This window comes from Pezoporus occidentalis, unplaced genomic scaffold (genome assembly GCF_034315485.1).
Source record: "Pezoporus occidentalis ecotype Australia unplaced genomic scaffold, CSIRO_AGI_Poc_V1 ctg229, whole genome shotgun sequence".
Taxonomy (NCBI): domain Eukaryota; kingdom Metazoa; phylum Chordata; class Aves; order Psittaciformes; family Psittacidae; genus Pezoporus; species Pezoporus occidentalis.
This window is the reverse complement of record NW_026914169.1, coordinates 569,008-588,078: the sequence shown is the minus strand read 5'-3', so window position 1 is coordinate 588,078 and position 19,071 is coordinate 569,008. Positions and strand designations below refer to the sequence as shown.

Genomic DNA, 19,071 nt, shown 5'->3' with positions numbered 1-19,071 from the left:
GTAGTTAATACATATATTCAAATTATACAGTGCAATGTAACAGAGTAGTGGAATTTTCCTGAAGACTCTGTTATAGTTCATGCTTAAGTAAAACAGATGAAAGCACAGCCCGGCACTGGAAATAAGGACTTTGCTTCATAGAAGTGGTCCTTGAAGGATAAAGGGTACCCTAGGTCAGCCAATAAAATACCAGCATCCCAACCACTCTGACACAGCTTCAAAACCCTCCCAGCATCATCTGGCATCACTGTAACCCCAGCAAAACTCCAGGGACATCTGGATCAACAAGAAAGCAGCAGGATTGCTGGAAAAATATCACTTCTTTGCAAAGTTGTACTGTGATTAGTACCTGTAATGTGAGTGACTGCAAGTTGTCTTGTACCTGAAGGTTTGATGGTTACAGAAAACCTGTGCAAAACCACCTTTGTGGTGCCCAGTTTGTGCAGGAATAAATATTTATCCTTGGAGTTCTCTACTCTGCATCCAGGCTCAGTCCTCAGCTGGCACAGGCCAGCCCTGCAAGCCTCTCCTGCAGCAAAGCAGCGGTGCCAATCCTGGGCGCTGGCAACCAGAGCTGGTGGCAGTGCGGCCACAGGTGCATAAGGACTTCTTTATGAGCCTCCTGCTGTCTGTGCACAGCGGCTGCTTTGTGCGAGGGGCCAGCCAGACACTCACCTCAGAAGGTCTCTGCGTGAGGAGGGAAGGGTGTCCTGAGGGCAGCATGTCCTTCACTTGCTGTCCCCAAAGGCCCTCATCACCTTTTCAACCTCCAGCTGCTGGAGGCTCTCCCTGTGCATTGGTCTGGCCGTGCTGGTATGGCAGGGGGTGCCCATGGAGTGTGGGCGGCTGCATCTCTTGTGTCCTAGCTGCCCACACCCCCTGAGTCAGGAGCAGGGGAGCAGCTCAAGTGCTCAGTGAGCTGCAGGGCTCACATGCCCATATGGTCAGCTCCTGTTGGAGCAGTTGCAGAGGGAAGTCTCCTAGCCACAGGGAAGCGTGGCCTGAAGGAAGCGTGCCCCCCAGTCACCATCCCCTCCTTGCCTGGAGTGAGGGTGTCCCACAGCGCTTTCCTGGTACCCGCCAAAGGGGCTGGTGATGAACCTTGGCTGTGCAGGACATGCAGGGCAGCATGTGCAACCCATCTCTCAGTCCTGCACTGGAGGGATCTTCAATGTGGCCCCCAACAACACTGGTGCTGGGAGGAACATGAACACTGCATGACCACATGATACTGGCACCCTGAGATCTGCAAGGGCACCCTGCTGTGACCATGACCCCAGCTCTCCCCAGAAGCCTTGCACCAGGAGCATGGGGCTGCTCCCATGCAGCAAGCAGAGCAAGGAAGACACCCTTCCTAAGGACACTTTTCTTTTATTAGATTTATTAGAGGATACAAGGAGCTGGACCATGTCACTTGCTGCCAGCTCTCTCTGTCAAGTCCCCTGGTGTGCCAGGGGTGCTGGCAGAGACAAGCATCCCCAGAGTGGTCCCCCATTGCCCACAGGGCTTTCCCTGTAGCCTTTTTGACAGGTTTTGCTGTGGTGGCTTTGTCGAACCAGCCTTGAGCAAGCATTACAGGAGAGGGATGTCTCTCATGGGACAAGAACTGGGAACACTGAGCTGAACCCGCTTCATCACTTCCTGGGAGAAACCCTGGCTTGGCCCCACAACTGCCTCCAAATGAGGTCAAAACTCATGTGGGGACACAAAGGCTGTGACCTTGAAGACATGCTTGCCCAGGAGGGCCTTGTGGAAGAACTCGTTCATCTCCAGTTCCACCTCCAGTGTGGCTGGTCCCACCACGGGGCTGGTGTTCACCAGCTCTCCTGCCTGATGGTGGGAGCGCCTCACAGCAAAGACACCCGGCCCTGGCCACCAGTGATGGCAAAGCGCAGGCTGTCACCCACAAAGCGGCTGGTGGTCATCTTGAAGAGCATGTGGGGCACAGTGTGGTTGGCCCGGAGCGGCAGGTAGTGGAAGGAGATGGAGGTAGGGGCCAGGCGGCAGGCTCAGCTCTCTATGGAGCACGGGTTCCTGTCGCACTGGCTGCCAGGAGAGAAGGGGAACTGCTGCTCAGTGCCGTGCTTTGGCTCTCAGGGAGCTGCCTGCATCCTTGCCAATTAGCCTAGCCCATGCCACAAGCTGGGCAGAGCAACCCAAGACAGTCACATCTAAGTGTGCCCAGCATCGGATCTCTGTCCCACCCTGCCTCTACCAGGCAAATGCCATGCCTTGCAGGGATGCAGCTCTGGGTCAAACTCTGAGGCTGGGAATAGGGGTACCACAGTCCCAGCTGGACATCAGAGATGAAGCCAGGCTCAAATGTACAGGATGTCCCTCCTCATTGCAAGGGGTTGGACTAGATGCCCTTTGGAGGTCCCTTCCAACCCAAACTGTTCTCTGATTCTATGAGCAGGAGCTAGGATGCTCCTCTGATTGGGTGGCTTGTGCTCAGCCACAAAGCAATTCAGCCTCAAGAATGGGGCCAGGGGCTTGTTGCCTGCTGAATGACAGCTGACAGCACTGCATGGATGTGTAGCATGGCAGCATCTGCAAGCTGGGGCTCTTGGGGGATAGGATGTTGGATAAAGCCACCATGTATTGGAGTGCTCCCATCTTCACCTGCAGCCACCAATGGGGAGCGTGCCAACCACACCCAGGCAATTTGCCACACAATCTGGTCCCCTGGACCACAGGACCCATCACCAGGGGTGATGGCACAGCCCAACCCACACACAGTACTCACAAGGCAGAGGTCTTGACATAGCTGGTGTTGTGGCGTGGTGGGGGGCACTTGGGGTGCACACAGCAGTGGCCCCCAAAGGTGTTGATGCAGACGTCTCCCTGAGTGCAGTTGTGCTGCTTCCCAGTGCACTCACTCACATCTGCAATGGTGGCATGGGGTGAGCAGGGCTGCCCCAATGGTCCCGTGGGATGCTCCCTCCCCTGCTCCTACCACTCTTACCCTCACAGGCATTGCGGTCAGCATGGAGGAGGTAACCATGTGGGCAGAGGCAGTGGTAGGAGCCGTGGAGGTTGAGGCACTCATGGAGGAAAAGCCGGATCTGGGGAATGGACTGGAAGAGCTGGCACTCATCCATGTCTGGAGGGGCTCAGAGTGGGGTCCCATTATGGCCAAGCCTTGGTTTTCCCACCTCCCCACCATCCTTATCCCTGTTTTACCATGGCACAGGCCGTTGTCTCGCATCTGGAAGCCGGGGTCGCAGCTGCAGTGCCGGGAGCCTGGGTGGCCTTTGGCACAGCAGGGCTGGCAGCTGAAGGAGGCATTGCTCAGTGTCACCCAGTCTGCAGTGGAAACGGGTGTCACTGCTGGGCATGGAGAATGGGGAGATGCTGGGGGCTGAGGTCCCAGGGGGCTGCCCAGGAAGGGGGAGATGAGCGCAGCATGGTCCCCATGAGCATCTTCATCCTCTGCAGCCCAAACCTGGACACCTACAGGAGTAGATGGGGCTCTGGCAGCTGGGGCCTGACCAGCCCCGGGGGCAGAGGCACGTGTAGCTCTGGTTGCCATCCACACAGGTCCCGCTGTTAGCACATGGGTTGCTGGAGCAGTTGTCAATGCCTAGGGAGAAGGAATTCATGAACACCAGCTGGAGAAGCTCATCTTTGCTCCATCCTGCTGCTCATTGCTGCAGCCTCTGGGCTGCTTTCCCTGCAGTCAGGTGAGCAAAACAATGGGACCCCATGGCTTGGGGTGACAGAGGAGCCCCCAGGCAGGGCTAAGCCTCTGGCACCCTGACCACACTCCACCTTTGCAGGAGGGCTGGGTGCTGCTCCATGTGTGGTCCTGCTGGCACACGCACATCTTGGAGCCCACCAGCAGGAAACCAGCATCACAGACAAAGTGAATGTCTTGGCCCATCTGCATGCTCCAGCCCAGCACCAGTCCGTTCAGGGACACCACCAGCTGTGGACAGGTCTCTGCAGACAGACAGACACGGGGGAGGATGGACATTGCCAAGCTGGAGCTGACCCTATCCCCAGTGAGGAGCTGGGGTCCTTTGCCCAGGTTGCTTGCTGGCGATACAGGGGTCAGAGCTGGTGTCATGGGGACACCACCCCCCTACCAGTGTCCAGGCTGGGGTTACCGTTATGTTTGGTGGCTGATCTCTGGAGGCTGCTCTGGAGGACAAGGAGCTGCTGCCAGAGGCTGCGCATGCCGCAGCTGGGCAGCCTCCTATGCTGCCAGCAGCCTCTGCATCTGCCGCACTGTGCTGAGTGCCTGCTGCTGGCTCAAGCACTCCTGGGGGGGACACAAAGACATCCCCGTCACTGGGTGCCACCACCATCCTGCAGCAGTGTAGGGGTACTCTCTCAAGCAGCAGCATCTTTGGGATTTGTTTGGATGCAGAGCCCCTTCCTCCCCATCCCACTAGTGGGTCTGCCCCTGCCCCTGTGTCTTCTCCAGCCTCAGACGCTCTGTCTCAGCGCTTGAGTGCTGAGCAGCAGCTCAGAAGCTCTGGGTGGGTTTAGCATCGTCTTGCTGCAGCAGGTGAAAAGCCCCACTATCATCCCTCCCCAGCCCTGGGCAGCCCCATGGGTGCCGTGGCCATGCCATACCCTTCACCCCGGGGTGGTGACAGGGAGCTGTGGTGTCAGAGGTGGGTGCTGAGAAGCCCCCAGCCTGCAAGGGAGCTGGCAGGGGACAGGAGGGTCCTTACCTGGGCACTGCCAAGGGGCAGCTGCAGGATGCCCATGGCCAGCCAGGCTGGCAGCAGGACGAGGAGCATCATGCTGGGCTGGATGAGATGAAGCTCTGTCGGTGTGGCTCTGCCACGCTCCTGTGCTCGCTGGGATTTATCCGCAGCGCGTGCCCGGGTGTTTGTTGGTTTTTGCCCTGGCCAAGGCCAAGACGCAGGAAAATTTCCCTTTGGCACTGGCACCAGCCTCTTCCTTGCCTTCCCTCTCCGCACATCAGAGGCTTTGGGGCCTTTCATGTCACAGGGCTAGCAGATGCCAGGGCCAGGCAGTGGCTGTCACAGCACTTGCCGCTATGCCGGTGGTGCTGGGCTCACCCTACGGCCAGCCGCAGCTCTGGGGGTGCCTGCACGCAGGGCTGCAGGCGGAGGCTAATCAGAGCGTTTACTAGATGTGGGGAAATCTCCAGGAGAAGGGGTGGATTTGGGATCAGTGGTGGGATCTGACTCTCCAGTGCGGCTGGGGATGCTGAGGACGGGAGCTGGGCAGAACCAAGGACTCACCGGCCTCGGTATGGTTTTGCTGAGCTCAGCCATGGCTGGAGCTTAGAGGGGGACACCAGGGCTCTGCTGCAGCCTAGAGTTGGAGCGCAGGTTGGCATTACAGTCAGCATTAACATTAGGGTCAGGGTTAATGTGAGGGTCAGCATTAGGGTTAGGGTTGGGCTTAGGGTTAGGATTACAATTAGGGTTAGGTCTAGAGCTAGGGTTGGGGTTATATTTAGGGTTAGGGTGGAATCTAGCATTAGGATTAGGACTGGGGTTAGGGTTAGCATTAGACTCACAGTTAGGGTTAAGTTCAGGTGTGGTGTTAAGGTTAGGTTTAAGGCTAGGTTTGTGGCCAGTGCAAAATGTTCAGGTCCAGATGTAGAGAAAGTCTGGACGAGGTTTGGTGTTGTTATTAGCATGATGGTTGGGTTTTCAGGCCACGGTTAGGTTTAGGTTCATCCTGAGCATGGTGAGACAACTGATGTATTCAGTGCTGATGTATTCAGGACTCTGCTGACATCCAACTTACCTCCAATAGCAGGCGGTGGGATGCTCCAAGTCCCTCCCACCCACAGCAGCATATGCCTGTTCCCCAACTACCCCCAGCAGGGATGTCTGAACCCCACACATCTGCCCCATGCAATGGCAGCATCCATCATGGGCACTGGGATCCCCACCCTGGGGTAGAGCCATATGGGTGCTAATGAGACCCCCTGGCAATGTGGGTTCTGGGACCCTTGCCTGATCCCCGGTGCTGATGAGACATGTCCCCCCCTGAGCCCAGCACTTGTCCTGCTGCTAGTCCCCAGCCATTGCATCCTCCCAGCCTGTATCTGTGCTGCCCAGCTGTCCAGAGCCGGTATTTGGCTTCCTGCCGCAGTGGTGTGTTACCTCCCAACATGTTTAATTCATGGGGCAGGAGGAAGGCTGGCAGCAGGGTCCCTGAGCTGCTTTCATCCCCTTGTCATCCACTCTCCCAGCACCCAGAGTGGTGCTGCTTGGGATCCCAGCTCCCACTTGTCTTCCCATCCTAACCCTGGCTTGGCGGTGGGGCTGGGGCAGAGCAAGGCTTCTGACCCCGGTGCAGGGCATCCCAGCGGGGCTGCAGCCCAGGCCCTGGGAGCTGTCTGCTGCATTTGCACCAGTGAGCAACTGTTTTGACAGAGCTATTACTCACCCGTCAAGCTTTTGTTTGAGCTGACCAGTGGTGCCTGTCTGAGTCCTGAATAGGATCAAATCCTGCAACCAGACACACACACAAGCACGCAAGAGCACACAAGACCACGCAGCCGAGCTCAGCTCCACACCAGGGCCGCTGCAGGGTGACTCGTCTCTGCCAGATCCTCCCTTTGGAGCTGTGGGGTCTGGTTCCCCACAACGCAGGCACCTGCATGAAGTTCCTGGTGCTGCTGGTTTGCAGCCTCCTGGCATGGAGGGTGGGTGAGACATGGTCGGATGCTCCGGAAAAGTTGTCTGCGTTGGCTCCTGGAGGTAATCTGGATAGAGGTTGGGGATGGCAGATTTAAGGGTGCACTCTGAGCACTGTCCCCTAAACCAGGCCAGACAGGCAGGGGGCCAGGTGGGTAATAGGAACCCTGGGGTGGCAACAGGGGTCTTGGTGGGTGATGAGGGCTGGAATGGGATGGGGCTGGAAGTGGGGGGCATGAGGCTGGTGATGGGATGGGGCTGGGAGGCTGGGCTGGTGCTGCGGGCTGATAATGGGGGCTAGTGATGGGTGCAGCCTGGTGGAGCCTGGGTGCTGGCAGGACAGAGGGGGTGGTGGGAACTGGGTACATTCCTAATAGACTCAGCCCACCCATGTGAGACGGGGGCTCAGTAGGCTGGACCCCCCTGGCCCCTTCCCCTTTTGTGCTCCCAGCCCAAAAGCGCTTTCTTCTCTCCCGTTGAGTTTCCATGGAGACCCGGGTGCCTTCCCCGTATCCCTGGCTGCGGCCGATGGCAGGATCCTTCTGGGGGCCTTGGAAGCAGCCATCGGGCACACCAGAGGATACAGGGAAGGCACTTGCACCACACAGTGCCTCAGCCCCAGCCCCTGCTGTCATCCCTCCCAGCTCTCAGCGTGAAGGAGACCTTCCTGGTGCTCTCGCTTCACAACAAGCTGAGAAGCAAAGTGCAGCCCCCCGCCGCCAACATGCAAAAGCTGGTGAGCCCCCCCACAGGCATGTGTCTCCCCCTTGGATGTCCCCATCCACCTCCCACAGCATTCCCAGGGAGGGGGGCAGCCCATGGGTGCTATGCAGTAGCTCATTAACAAGCTAACAGAGCAGAAGAGCTGGCCAGCGTGGGGCTGGCCCCTGGCCCTGCCAGATCTGGTGCAAACCAAAGACAGAGCTGGTGCCTTGGGGTCCCTATGGGGTCCCCCATGTCCCATAATGGCCCTCAGAGTCCCCTAGTCATCTCACGCCTACACACACCAAGGGAACGGCTGGTTCCCTGGAGTGTTCTCCGTGTCCGACGATGGTCCTTGATGTTTCCCAGTCACCCCACACCTGCATATACCAACGGCAGGGCTGGTCCCCTGGAGTTCCCTCGCAGCATCCCCCATGTTCAACCTCCTGATGTCCCTCAGCGATCCCCAGCATTAACACCCTTGGTGGTCCCCAGACACCCGCTGGGCTGTCCCGCAGCTTCCCCCCCCCCCCACTGGGCCCGTCCCTGGGGACCTCAGTGGCTCACGCTCCCCCATGCAGGAATGGGACGAGGAGCTGGCCCGGCTGGCAGGCGAGCGGGCAGCCAGCTGCCTGCAAGGCCCCGCTCCGCCGCCGGCGCCGCAGCTGGGTTGGAGCGAGGTGCTGCTGCCGGTGGCCACCGGCGGCTTCGGGGTCGTGCTGGAGCGCTGGTTCGCCGAGGGCCGACGCTACGACTACGGGACGGGGCGCTGCGCCCGCAATGCCACCTGCCACCATTACACCCAGGTGGGCGCGGGAACGTGGGGGGGGTCCGGAGGCTGCCGGACCGGGGTGACACCCCTCTCCCGCAGCTGGTGTGGGCAACAGCGGGGCGGCTGGGCTGCGGCCGCTGCCTCTGTGCCGGCGGGCACGGCCCCAGCGAGGCCTTCGCCTGCGCCTACTCCCCAGGGTAAGCGCTGAGCGCGGGAAAGAGCGGGGGCACGCACAGCCGTGAACGGGGCCGCGCGGGCAGCGGGGGCGGCGGGCCCAGGGGGAAGGAGGTGGGACGGTGCCGCTGGGGGCTGGCCAATGGGGATGCACGGGGATAGGCGGGGGCGTGACCTCGCGTCGGAGGTGGGCGTTACTTGGCTGTGCGGGCGGAGCTTGCTTGGGTTGTGGGCGTGGTCTTTGCCATAAAGGGGTATTGGTTGACGGAGTGGGCGTGGGGTTCTAGGGAGTGGGCGTGGTCAGGGTTTGCCCTGGTGGGGGCGTGTCTTGGTGGCTGTGAGCGTGGTTTAGTCCGGAAAGGCGCGCTCCAGCTGCCTGCGGGGATAGGGGCAACTGGGAGGTGTCGGGGACGCCCGTCCTGCCCTACAAGCAGGGCCCCTGGTGCTCCCTCTGCACCGCCGGCCTCTCCGGATGCTTCAAGTCCTGGGACCACAGCGGCGGGCTCTGTGGTGAGAACCCGCGGCCGGTCCCACACCCCAGCCCCTGCGTGCCCTCCAGAGACACCGCACGCCTTGATACTCATGTCTGTGCCATGCCCAGAGGTGCCCAGGAACCCTTGTCGGATGAGCTGCAGAAACAATGGGCGCCTTGACGTGGGCAGCTGCCAGTGCGCCTGTCCCTCGGGATACACGGGAAGGTACTGCCAAGGTGAGAGAGGCGCCCGCACAACCCCTGCCTTCCCTCGCCTTAGAAACACGTGTATGGCCAGTGCAGAACATGTGTGCACAGGGTGGGTGCAGTGCGTGTGTGTGCAGTGTCAGTGCAGGGCATGGGCATGATCTGAGGGCTGGAGCAGCTCTTCTGGAGACAGGCTGAGAGAGCTGGGCTTGTTCAGCCTGGAGAACAGAACACGCCTTAAGGGGAGACCTTAGAGCAGCTCCAGTGCCTAAAGGGGCTACAAGAAACCTGGAGGGAGGCTTTGGACAAGGGCCTGTAGGGACAGCACAAGGGGAATGGCTTTAACCTGACAGAGGGGAGACTGAGATGAGATCATGGGAAGAAGTTCTTTCCTGTGAAGATGGTGAGGCCCTGGCACAGGTTGCCCAGAGAAGCTGTGGCTGCCCCATCCCTGGCAGTGTTCAAGGCCAGGTTGGACACAGGGGCTTGGAGCAACCTGGTCTATTGGAAGGTGTCCCTGTCCATGACAGGGGGTTGGAACTGGATGAGCTTTGAGGCCCCTTCCAGCCCAAACCAGTCCAGGATTTTGTGGCCAGCACAGCAGTCATAGTCTGCTTGGTGCCCACAGTTACACAATTGTGCAGCACAAACATGCACTGGCTCAGCTCAGTGCAGCATCTGCTGTGCAGAACAAGCTCAGCTGGGATAGGCAGGGGCTGCTGAGCCCCCACCAGCTAGCACAGCTCTTCTCCTGCAGTGAGGTGCAGCAGGCAGTGCCTCCATGGCAAGTTCAGGAAGGAGGAATGCTCCTGTCTCTGCGATGTGGGCTATGGCGGCGCTGAGTGCGGCAGTGAGTCTATGCTGTGGGGTGGCAGCAGGGATCTGCAGGCTGGGACCCCCGGAGCAGGCTATGGGTCCTCTGGCAGGGCCACTGGCACAGGGACCCACCTTCTGCCTGTGTCCCCAGCAAAGATTCAGTTCCCCTTCCACGCCTGTGACGTGCAGATAGATGGCGACTGTTTCATGGTGTCCTCTGAGGCTGACACCTATTACGGAGCCAAACTAAAGTGCCGGGTGAGTCCCTGGGATGCACCAGCTGAACGATGCCATCAAGCTCACAGCTCCCATGAACCTTTCCACTGCCTGGGTCATGTGTCTGGGGCTGACTTGCTCCCTTCCCTGCAGGAGAAAGGGGCGATGTTGGCCCAGATCAGAAACCAGAAGGTCCAGGACATCCTGGCTTTCTACCTCAGCCGCTTAGAGACCGGTAACAGGGTGACAGACACTGATTTTGAGACTGGGAACTTCTGGATTGGTAAGTGATGGCAGTGGGCAGGGTGCAGGGTACATGGGGTCCTGGTGGATGTGCCACCCCACCTCCTGCTCCTCCAGGCCTCACCTACAAGACGTCTAAGGCTTCCTTCCGCTGGAACGTGGGTGAGCCGTCCTCCTTCACCAGCTTCGCTTTTGGGCAGCCAGACAACCAAGGGTAAGTTCCTGCTAGACCTGCAGGACACCAGACTTCTGTGTGGTGTCACCATCGTGCCACCGTGGTGGCTGGCTTCACACACACCTCCTCCCCATGCACATGTGGACACAGGTTCGGGAACTGTGTGGAGATGCAAGCATTGGCTGCCTTCAACTGGAACGACCAGCGCTGCAAGACCCGGAACCGGTACATCTGCCAGTTCGGTGAGTGAGTGGCTAGAAGCCCTCCTGCACCTTCCCTGGGTGCTGAGCCCCAGGGGTGCAGGCTCCTGGCTCTGCAGGGTCTGTTCCCTGCTACCAGCCCTGCTCACACCTCTGAGTCCTTCCTGGTGTGAGGGACACTGACTGATATCCCATCACAGCCCAGGAGCACATCTCCCTGTGGCAGCAAGACCCCTGAGCCAGCAGCTCCAGGCCCTGGCCAGCGCTGGCTGCTGCACTGAGCCCGTGGCTCAGGATGACCCCAGTCCTGTGCCAAGCCCAGGCCATGAAGGCCCCCTTTCTGGCTCCCCCGCACAGGAGATGGGGGACTGACGGGACCTAGTGTATCCACTTTACATCAGTGTCCCCAAAACTACATTGTCTTCTCCCCCTCACCTTCCTGTTGCCATCACGCTGTGAATGCCCTGTGGGCAGGGAGATACCAGGTGCAACAGCATCCTTCTTCTCAGTTGGTAGCCAGGACATGTCCAAACCTTGGTGCAAATGCCATAAGGGGCCAAGGGGGGAATTCTTAGTGGGCACAAACCTCAGCATGTCTCAGGGTGGGGACTGGCTCAGCTCTCACACTGGGAGCCGCCCCAGCCTGACACCGCAGGTTCCTGGTCATGATCTTGTCTTTCATTATCACCCAGTTCCTCACCATCACTTGAGTGGTTAATAAAGACCTCTTCTTTGGGAAGAGCAGTTTGTCTTCTTCTCTTGTCCCAGATCCACCAGTCTCTCTGTCTACGACAGCCCACATCCTGCCTGCACAGGGTGGTACCTCTAGTTCCACCTGTGGATGAATGGAGCTGGAGGATGGAGGAGCATAGACCAGCTCTTCTTGGCTGGGCTCATGTCTCCAGCACCTTGGAGGTGTTTTGGGGGTGGAGTTAGTCAAGAGCTGTTTCTTCCAGCCCCAGGCTGCAGCACCCCATATGCTGGCCCAAAGTGTGTTCCCCTGGTGCTGGTGGGTGTTGTTGAAGGGGACGAGCCTCATCACCATCTGTAAGGCTGGAGGGAGCTGGTCAAAGCTGGGTACAACTGAGCCAGGAGGGCAAGAGTCCAGCATGTCAGAGGGGGCTGGAGGTCCCAGGTGGGGTAAAGAGCCCAGGGAGGATGGGGATGAGGACAGGGCCAGGGTCAGGGAAGGATGGAGCCAGGGATGTGGGCAAGGACAGGGATGGAGTGGGGTCAGGGATGGACTGAGGGTGGGGATGGGAATAGGGATGAGGAGGGGATGAGGATGGGATGGGAATGAGGATCGTAAGGATGGGGATGGGGACGAGGATGGAGATGAGGATGGAGACAGGGATGGGGTCAGGAATGTGGATAGGGGTAAGGACAGGATGTGGATGGGGATTAGGAGGGGGGTGAAATGGGGATAAGGAGAGGGTCGAGGATGGGGATGAAGATGGGGATAATGAGGGGATGAGGGTGAGGATGGGGACAGGAACGGGGATGGGATGAGAAGGAGGATGAAGACGAGGATGAGGGTGAAGATGGGGATGAGGATGGATGTGAGGATGGGGACAGAGAGGCACGGTGCTGCAACAAAGCCTCGCTGCGCAAGGGGTGGGGCGTGGTCTCCTCCCCTTTCCCCTACCCCGCCGTGTCGGGGTGGTGCGGCCCGCGTCCCCCTGCCCGCCCCCGGAGGTGGTAGGGCCCGCTCGGTGGCGGCGAGCTCAGTCCGGTGCCGGTACCGGGTCCGCGGGGGGATGACCCTTTTCGGCAGCGGGGACGCGGGCTGGAGATGTGAGTACCGACCCAGAGCCGGCCCTGCACCCCCTCCGCCGGGTGACGCCCCCGGCACCGGCCCTATTCACACACCCCTTCCCGGGGGATGCTCCGGCACCGGCATGCTCGCCGGCAGCCCAGCCCGGAGCAGGGGTGTCGCCCCGCAGCCAATCTCCTGCTGCACGTTCGTCCCCCCAGCCCACAGCCCTCCTCCGGGCAGGGCCATGGCCGGTGCCGGGGTCCCTTTTCGCGGACACGCGCCTCCTCCGGGTACCAAGCAGCCCCCACCCAGGTACCAGTGCCTCCCCAGGGCTGGGATATCCTCCCGGTACCGGCATGCTTAGTCTTCCCCATGCCATTACTCCCAGGACAGGGATGTCCTCCCAGTGCCGGGATGACCCTGACACCATTCCCTCCCAGGACAGGGATGTCCTCCCAGTAGCAGAATGTCCCTCTGCCACTACAGTGAAAGGAGCCCAGACACAGGCCCATGCCCCTGGGGTGACGAAGCCCTGTTGTCCCAGGTCCCCTGCCCCAGCAGGACAGCGCCCTCTGTGCAGGTGGCCTGTGCCAGTGTCCCTGGGGTCCCTGGCTGGGGTGCTGAGCTCTCTGTCGCACTGGCAGGGAGGGGAGCAGGGGGTTCTGCTGGATGGATGCGATGGGCTGTAGAGAGGGGTGTCACCAGCAGCAAGCTTCGCCTCCCTGGGGTGCTGGGGACAGAAATGGGTGCCAGCATTACAGGGTAAATGGAGCACCTTCCCCAGCTCACCCCAGGGCAGAGCTGGCCCCCGGACCTCATCACAAAAGGCACAGACATGGGTATCAAGGTGTGCGGTGTCTCTGGAGGGCACGCAGGGGCTGGGGTGTGGGACTGGCTGTGGGTTCTCACCACAGACCTGGAAAGCACACAAGTGCCAGCTTCTTACAGCTTGGAAGCCCACTCCTCAGCAGGGATTGAAGGGATTTTGCTCCGACAGATGCAGGGTTTGAGAGGACCCGTGGCCAGTGTGCATGCTCCTGGGGCAGTCTGGAGCTCTCTGAGGAGCTGGTGTGTTCCCAGAGGACCCAAGAAGCTTCAGCTCGGGGTTCCTGGTGCAGTGGTATCTGCACTGTCAGTGGTGCCTCACACTTACCGTGGCCAAGGGGGAGTGTGCAAGAGGGAGCCCTCAGCATCTTACCCACTGTCTCGTACCCCAGAGATCAGAGATGTTTTTGAGCCCCCCAAATAATTAAGTATGTGGAGATGTTAGCAAAGCATTTCTTGAGGTGGCTCTTAAATGTATACTCAGAAAATAGACTAAAGCTGGCTTTTATCATAGGATCAGCCAGGTCGGAAAAGACCTTCAAGATTATCAAGTCCAACTGTTCCCCAGCACTGCCAAGGCCACCACTAAACCATGCCACTGAGGGCCTCGCCTACACAGTTTGTGAACACTTCCAGGGATGGTGATTCCACCACTGCCCTGGGCAGCCTGTTCCAATGCCTGAGCACTCTTCTGGGGAGAAACTGTTCCTAACATCCAGTCTAAACCTCCCTGTTGCAGCTTATATTGGTGCTGGCTGTAAAATCCCAGAGAAGGTGTGAAGAGCATCACTGGGGAGGTGTGATGTGCATGTCTGGAGACATCATCTGCGTCTCGGCATCATAGATGTCCTGGGAGTGGGATGCAGCTGGGAGCGGGGCTCCCTCCATCCCTGACACCCATCCATGGTGGGCAGAGCTCACCAGCATCCTGAGGCTCCTGGAAACATGGCCCAACCACCCAGAAAGCAATTGGAAAAGCAGATTCACCACGGTGGTGGTGGTGGGAAACACCAGAGGTGTTTTCTGCTGCCCTGATTGGAGCTGTGATGGGTGCAGGCTCCTGGGGATGGGGCTGCTGCAGGGACAGCCAGAGCTGCTCCATGTCCTGACACAACCCTGGGCCACTCCTATCCTCCACAAAAACTTAAATCTAGAAAGAACTGACATCTTCTAGCTCATCCTGCAGATCATAGAATCACAGAATGGTTTGGGTTGGAAGCTCATCCAGTTTCAACCCCCTGCCATGGGCAAGGACACCTTTCCTTAGACCAGGTTGCTACAAGCCCCTTCCAGCCTGGCCTTGAACACTGCCAGGGATGGGGCAGCCACAGCTTCTCTGGGCAACCTGTGCCAGGGCCTGAGCACCCTCACAGGGAAGAACTTCTTCCTTGTATCTAACCTTAATCTTCCCTGTCTCAGTTTAAACCCATTGCTCCTTGTCCTATCTCTATAGTCCCTGATGAAGAGTCCCTCTCCAGCATCCTTGTAGGCCCCCTTCAGATACTGGAAGGCCACTATGAGGTTCCCATGCAGCTTCTGTTATCCAGGCTGAACAGCCCCAACTCTCTCAGCCTGTCTTCATACGGGAGGTGCTCCTGCCCCTGATCATCCTTGTGGCCCTCCTCTGGACTTCCTCCAGCAGCTCCATGTCCTTCTTACGCTGAGGACACAAGAACTGCACACAGTGGTTCATGCTCTGGAGTGGGACATCTCCAGCTGGGAAAGGAGTGTAGCTCATGAAGCCAGTGTGGGGTAGGGTGTTGACATCATTTTTCTTCCCACTGGTCATCCTGCTCTTTTGTCTTTCCTCAGATCTGGACATGGCCAGAGAGCCCAAGCCAAGCCGGGCCAGGGTGGGCCAGAAGCGGCAGCATGGCAGCAGCCTGTACCAGTAAGTGCAAGGGCTGGGGTCTGTCCCATCCTGCTCCTCTTCCTCCCCTGTTCTTGATCACTCCAAACCTAGCCTGTATGTGGTGGTGGACACGGGTCTGCAGGATGTCTCTGCCTCATCCTGATGGGGCCTGGACACACTGGTGGTGGCTGAAGCCTTTGCTGGTTGCCATCCATGGGATATAGAGGTCCCTCTTCCCCATCTGAAGGTGCCGGGAGAAGTGCCCATGGTCTCCACACATTACAAACGTTGATGCTGGTGTAGTTCTGGCCTTTCAGTGCTGTTCCTCAGGGGACAGACACCCCTGCAGAAGCACACAGTGGTGGCAGTGGCCCTGGTGATGGCAGTAGATGATGGTGGTGGTCGCAGATCAGTCCCCATTCCTGTGGGCTTTCAGCTCCCTGGCTTGGCAGGCGCGTGGTGAGGAGGAGAGGGAGCTGGTCTCATTAGAGCTTTTTTGTGAAGCCCTGATTGAACTAATTGCTCTGCCTGTTGCCATGGTGCCACAGGGATGCAGAACGGGCAGGACAGGGACCGATGGTCCCTTTGGCCCCAGGGCATGGCAGCCGCTGCTTTGGCTCTTTTCAGTGGATGCTTTGAGCCATGAGCTGAGCCAGGAAGAACCCTTGCTGTGTCCCTAGCTGGGTGCTTTGTCTCCCCTTGGGTTTGGCTTAATCCCACGCCTCATGACTCTGGGAGAGCTGAAGCAGCAAAATGAGCTTCAGCATCTTTCCTCCTGTTCCCTGCTGCTCCTGGTCCACGGTGCATGATTCATTACCGGCACGTCAGCTGCCCGCATTGGAGGCTCTCCCTTGACAGATCCCTTCTTAATCTGGAGCTCAGCAAGCCGGCAGCACGCAGAGCCCAGGATCATGAAATGTAACATCAGGGGGCGCGGAATGCAGCTTCCTGACAGCAGAGCCTGCTGGTTCTGCCTCGGGGGCTCACTCCATCCCCACAAACACTCTGGTTTGTCTCTAGGCCAAACCCCTCCAGGGCACAGCCAGGAGTCCCCGGGGTGTGCTGCATCTTGTGTGGTATCCTCCAGGATGCTCCCTAGAGATGGGGATGGAGGTGGGTGGGTGCCCCTGTTACAAGTGGCTGCTCCACAGCACCCATGGCCCTGCAGAGCAAGTGACTTTTGTTCTCCTCTCCCTCTCCTGCAGCAGTAACTGCGACCTGGATTACGATCTCTGCAGGGATGACTTCCCATACCGGTGAGCATCCAGGAGAGAGATGTGCTGAGCACATGTGGCTTTGGTCCATGGGCATCCATCACCCTGCTTTCATGAGGTTTGGTGGTGTTTATCCCTAGGCTGGAGCCTTTGGGAAGTGAACACACGGGGCAAGAGCAGTGTGTGGGGTGGGCAATGCCCAGGTTATGGGTTCTTCACCACAGAGGGCCCCTGAGAGATGCTTTCTTGTCTGGCAGGGGCTGCTGCTCCTCCAAAGCTATACTTTTGTGCCCTTGCAGGGTGTATGAGTATCAGAAGATTCCTCCCCTTATTAACCGCATTCCAGTCAAGACCAGACGAACTCACATGGGAACAGGAGGAAAAAGCAGCCCAAGTCCACAGTGCAAGGCCAGGAGCAGCACCAGCTCCATGGTGGAACGGACAAAGTGTGAGTGTGATGGGACTGGGAGGAAGAGGAGGCTCAGCCCTCATGTTTCGGTGCATTAGAGCACTGCTGGTGCCCAGAGGTCCCACTCAGTGCTGCCCCTGTGAGTCCTCAGCTCCAGCAGACACAGGCTGGACTGCCCTGGGCTGGTGGTTGTCCTCTGGACCTGTCTCTGTTCCTCAAGGATGGAGCTGTTCCAAGGATGTTCCCCAGGGATGCTGGGTGGGGAGGGTGCTCTGGAGAGGAAGATGCTCCAGAGGTGGCTGCCGAGGGCTGTGTCCCCTCGTTCCAGGTGTGCTGCAGAATCAGGTGGGATCCTAACAGCTCCTTCCCCTGCAGTGCAGGCTGAAGAGCTGCATTCCATCAAGGGGGAGCTATGCCAGATCAAGGCACAGGTGGACAGTCTGCTGGAGAGCCTGGATCACATGGACCAGCGGAGAGAGTGGCTGGCAGGTGAGGGGACAGGCCACAGACCCTCCGGGACCCACGTGGCACATTCCTAGTGCCAGCCCCCTTCCCCAGGCTGGGACGACAGGGTCCAGCCCCTTGGCACAAGGGGACCCTATGAGGACAGGGTGGATGTTTGCACGGGTACCCCTAGTTTCTACTGTCTCTGTTCTTGCAGGGTCCAAGGAGAGTGAGAGGAAGAGGTTACAGACAGGGCCAGAGTCACCATCCCCAGTGGAAGAGCGGTCACAGGGACAGGAGGGGAGGGGAGCTGATGGGCACAGTGACCTGCGCAACATCGACAGCACAGAGGAGAGCACAGACACAGAGGAGATGGTGAGAGTGGGGACAGGTCACAGCCTGGTTTGGGTTGGAAGGGCCCTCAAAGCTCACCCAGTTCCAACCCTCTGCCACGGGCAGGGACACCTTCCACTAGACCAGGTTGCTCCAAGCCCCATCCAAGCTGGCCTTGAACACTGCCAGGGATGGGGCAGCCACAGCTTCTCTGGGCAACCTGTGCCAGGGCCTCAGCACCCTCACAGGGAAGAACTTCTGCCTAAGATCTCATCTCAGTCTCCCCTCTGTCAGGTTAAAGCCATTCCCCCTTGTCCTGTCCCTACAGGCCCTTGTCCTGCGCTGTGCTGTCTACTCTCCTAAAATTCATCCCTGCTTGCTGGCAGCCTGTGCCCTGGTGGAGAATACCTGGTTGCAGAGTTGATGCTCCATCAGGTTCCCCCAAGCTGTCCTGACTGTGTGCCAGGGTGCAACCACCCGTGTCTCCAGGACAGCCCCAAGCCCCCTGCAGCCACCCCCTCGGTGTGTGTTACTTCAGCCGCAGCAGCTGCAAAACCCCCTTTGGAGTACAAATCCCCTTTCTCCAGGCGTCTGCTCCCATACTCACATCCCCCAGCTGGCTGCAGGGGTCTGATCCCACTGCTGGCACACATCAAAGGGCAGCCATGCTCTGCATTTCTCCTTGCAGGTAAAAATTCACGTTGGACCATGAGAGGAGCCAGCAGGCACACTGGGATGCCGAGGCCTCCCTCCCTTTCCATCTTGTGTTCCTACTTCTTTTGAGGCTTCCAGCTCATGCCACACATGCCGGGGAGGTGCCTGCTCTGAGCACAGCCATGCCCTGCCACCAGCAGCTCCATCTCCCAGCCATGGCCAGAGGACTCTTTGTGTTCAAGTGTGCTTGGGTTTTCTTTTCCTCCTGTTTTCAGACCTAGGGATAAGACATGGCTGGGGTGGGAAGGGAGGAGAAAAAAGAAAAGAAGAAAACAACCTTATCCCAAAGGAGCATCCCAAATCCTGGCTGCTCTGCCTGCCAGCATCTCCTCACCCACAGGGTGCTGAAATTTGCAGAGAAAGCACCCCAGGGGTCCCAACCCCTACGGCACAGGTCACATCCAGCCTGCCCACCAAGGCAAGCCCACCCTGCAGATCCACACCAGGAAAAGGTTCAGCAGGCACAGCTACAGCCCAAGAAGGAGCCACTGCATCCCACTGTGGAATGGAGGAAGAAGGGACCACCCGCAGACCACTCAAGGGGCTTTTGTGGAATTTTAGGCTGGTGCTGAGCCCAACTCCAACACCAGCAGCAGGGCAACGCAAACCCAATTGCTCCCTGTTGCCCCTGCTCTCACATGGCTCTTGCCACGGGTCACATCTGTGGTCAGCAGCAGCAGGTCTGCCAGGGCTCCTTGCCTGCACCCAAGTCACAGTCCACCCCCTCCCTACGCTCCCCATCTCAGTATGGTGTCCCCAGTTCCTAGGTCACCCTTCTCTCACTGCTAGGAATTTGTTCTGTGTTTCTGATTTGCTCTGTCTGGTAAGAGTGTATCGTGTTGGAAAAAAAAAAGAATTTGTATTTCTTTTCTCTGGTTACTCGACTCCCATGAAGTTTCTAACTGTCTGAAC

At 58.8% G+C, this 19,071-nt stretch overlaps 3 protein-coding genes across 9 annotated transcripts; 2 read left to right on the top strand and 1 right to left on the bottom strand.

The window, feature by feature from the left end:
- Positions 1-1,669: 1,669 nt before the first annotated feature.
- On the bottom strand, positions 1,670-5,438 carry LOC134164970 (fibulin-7-like). Its single transcript, XM_062621251.1, is given in 10 exon segments — positions 1,670-1,865; positions 1,868-2,046; positions 2,747-2,885; positions 2,966-3,103; positions 3,184-3,306; positions 3,458-3,583; positions 3,772-3,942; positions 4,110-4,165; positions 4,167-4,264; positions 4,683-5,438. Coding segments are annotated over 10 exon segments (1,485 nt in total). The 5' UTR covers positions 4,959-5,438; the 3' UTR covers positions 1,670-1,686.
- A 786-nt stretch (positions 5,439-6,224) lies between these two features.
- Positions 6,225-11,353, top strand: LOC134164952 (C-type lectin domain family 18 member A-like). Of its 5 annotated transcripts, none has more exons than XM_062621219.1 (12): positions 6,225-6,698; positions 7,280-7,371; positions 7,919-8,143; positions 8,209-8,306; positions 8,672-8,793; positions 8,885-8,992; positions 9,720-9,812; positions 9,930-10,036; positions 10,148-10,277; positions 10,355-10,451; positions 10,563-10,654; positions 10,813-11,353. In XM_062621219.1, the coding sequence occupies exons 1-12, from the start codon at positions 6,599-6,601 to the stop codon at positions 10,848-10,850; spliced, it is 1,302 nt and encodes a 433-aa protein (XP_062477203.1). In that variant the 5' UTR covers positions 6,225-6,598; the 3' UTR covers positions 10,851-11,353. The 5 variants fall into 5 exon arrangements, with proteins under 5 accessions (XP_062477203.1, XP_062477201.1, XP_062477200.1 ...); XM_062621217.1 differs by having other exon boundaries at positions 7,117-7,371; XM_062621216.1 differs by having other exon boundaries at positions 9,720-10,036.
- A 955-nt stretch (positions 11,354-12,308) lies between these two features.
- LOC134164959 (uncharacterized) lies at positions 12,309-18,825 on the top strand. Of its 3 annotated transcripts, none has more exons than XM_062621231.1 (7): positions 12,309-12,406; positions 15,006-15,084; positions 16,251-16,301; positions 16,559-16,707; positions 17,044-17,157; positions 17,330-17,487; positions 18,375-18,825. In XM_062621231.1, the coding sequence occupies exons 1-7, from the start codon at positions 12,370-12,372 to the stop codon at positions 18,378-18,380; spliced, it is 594 nt and encodes a 197-aa protein (XP_062477215.1). In that variant the 5' UTR covers positions 12,309-12,369; the 3' UTR covers positions 18,381-18,825. The 3 variants fall into 3 exon arrangements, with proteins under 3 accessions (XP_062477215.1, XP_062477214.1, XP_062477213.1); XM_062621230.1 differs by lacking the exon at positions 18,375-18,825 and adding an exon at positions 18,134-18,205; XM_062621229.1 differs by lacking the exon at positions 18,375-18,825 and having other exon boundaries at positions 17,330-18,088.
- Positions 18,826-19,071: the final 246 nt, after the last annotated feature.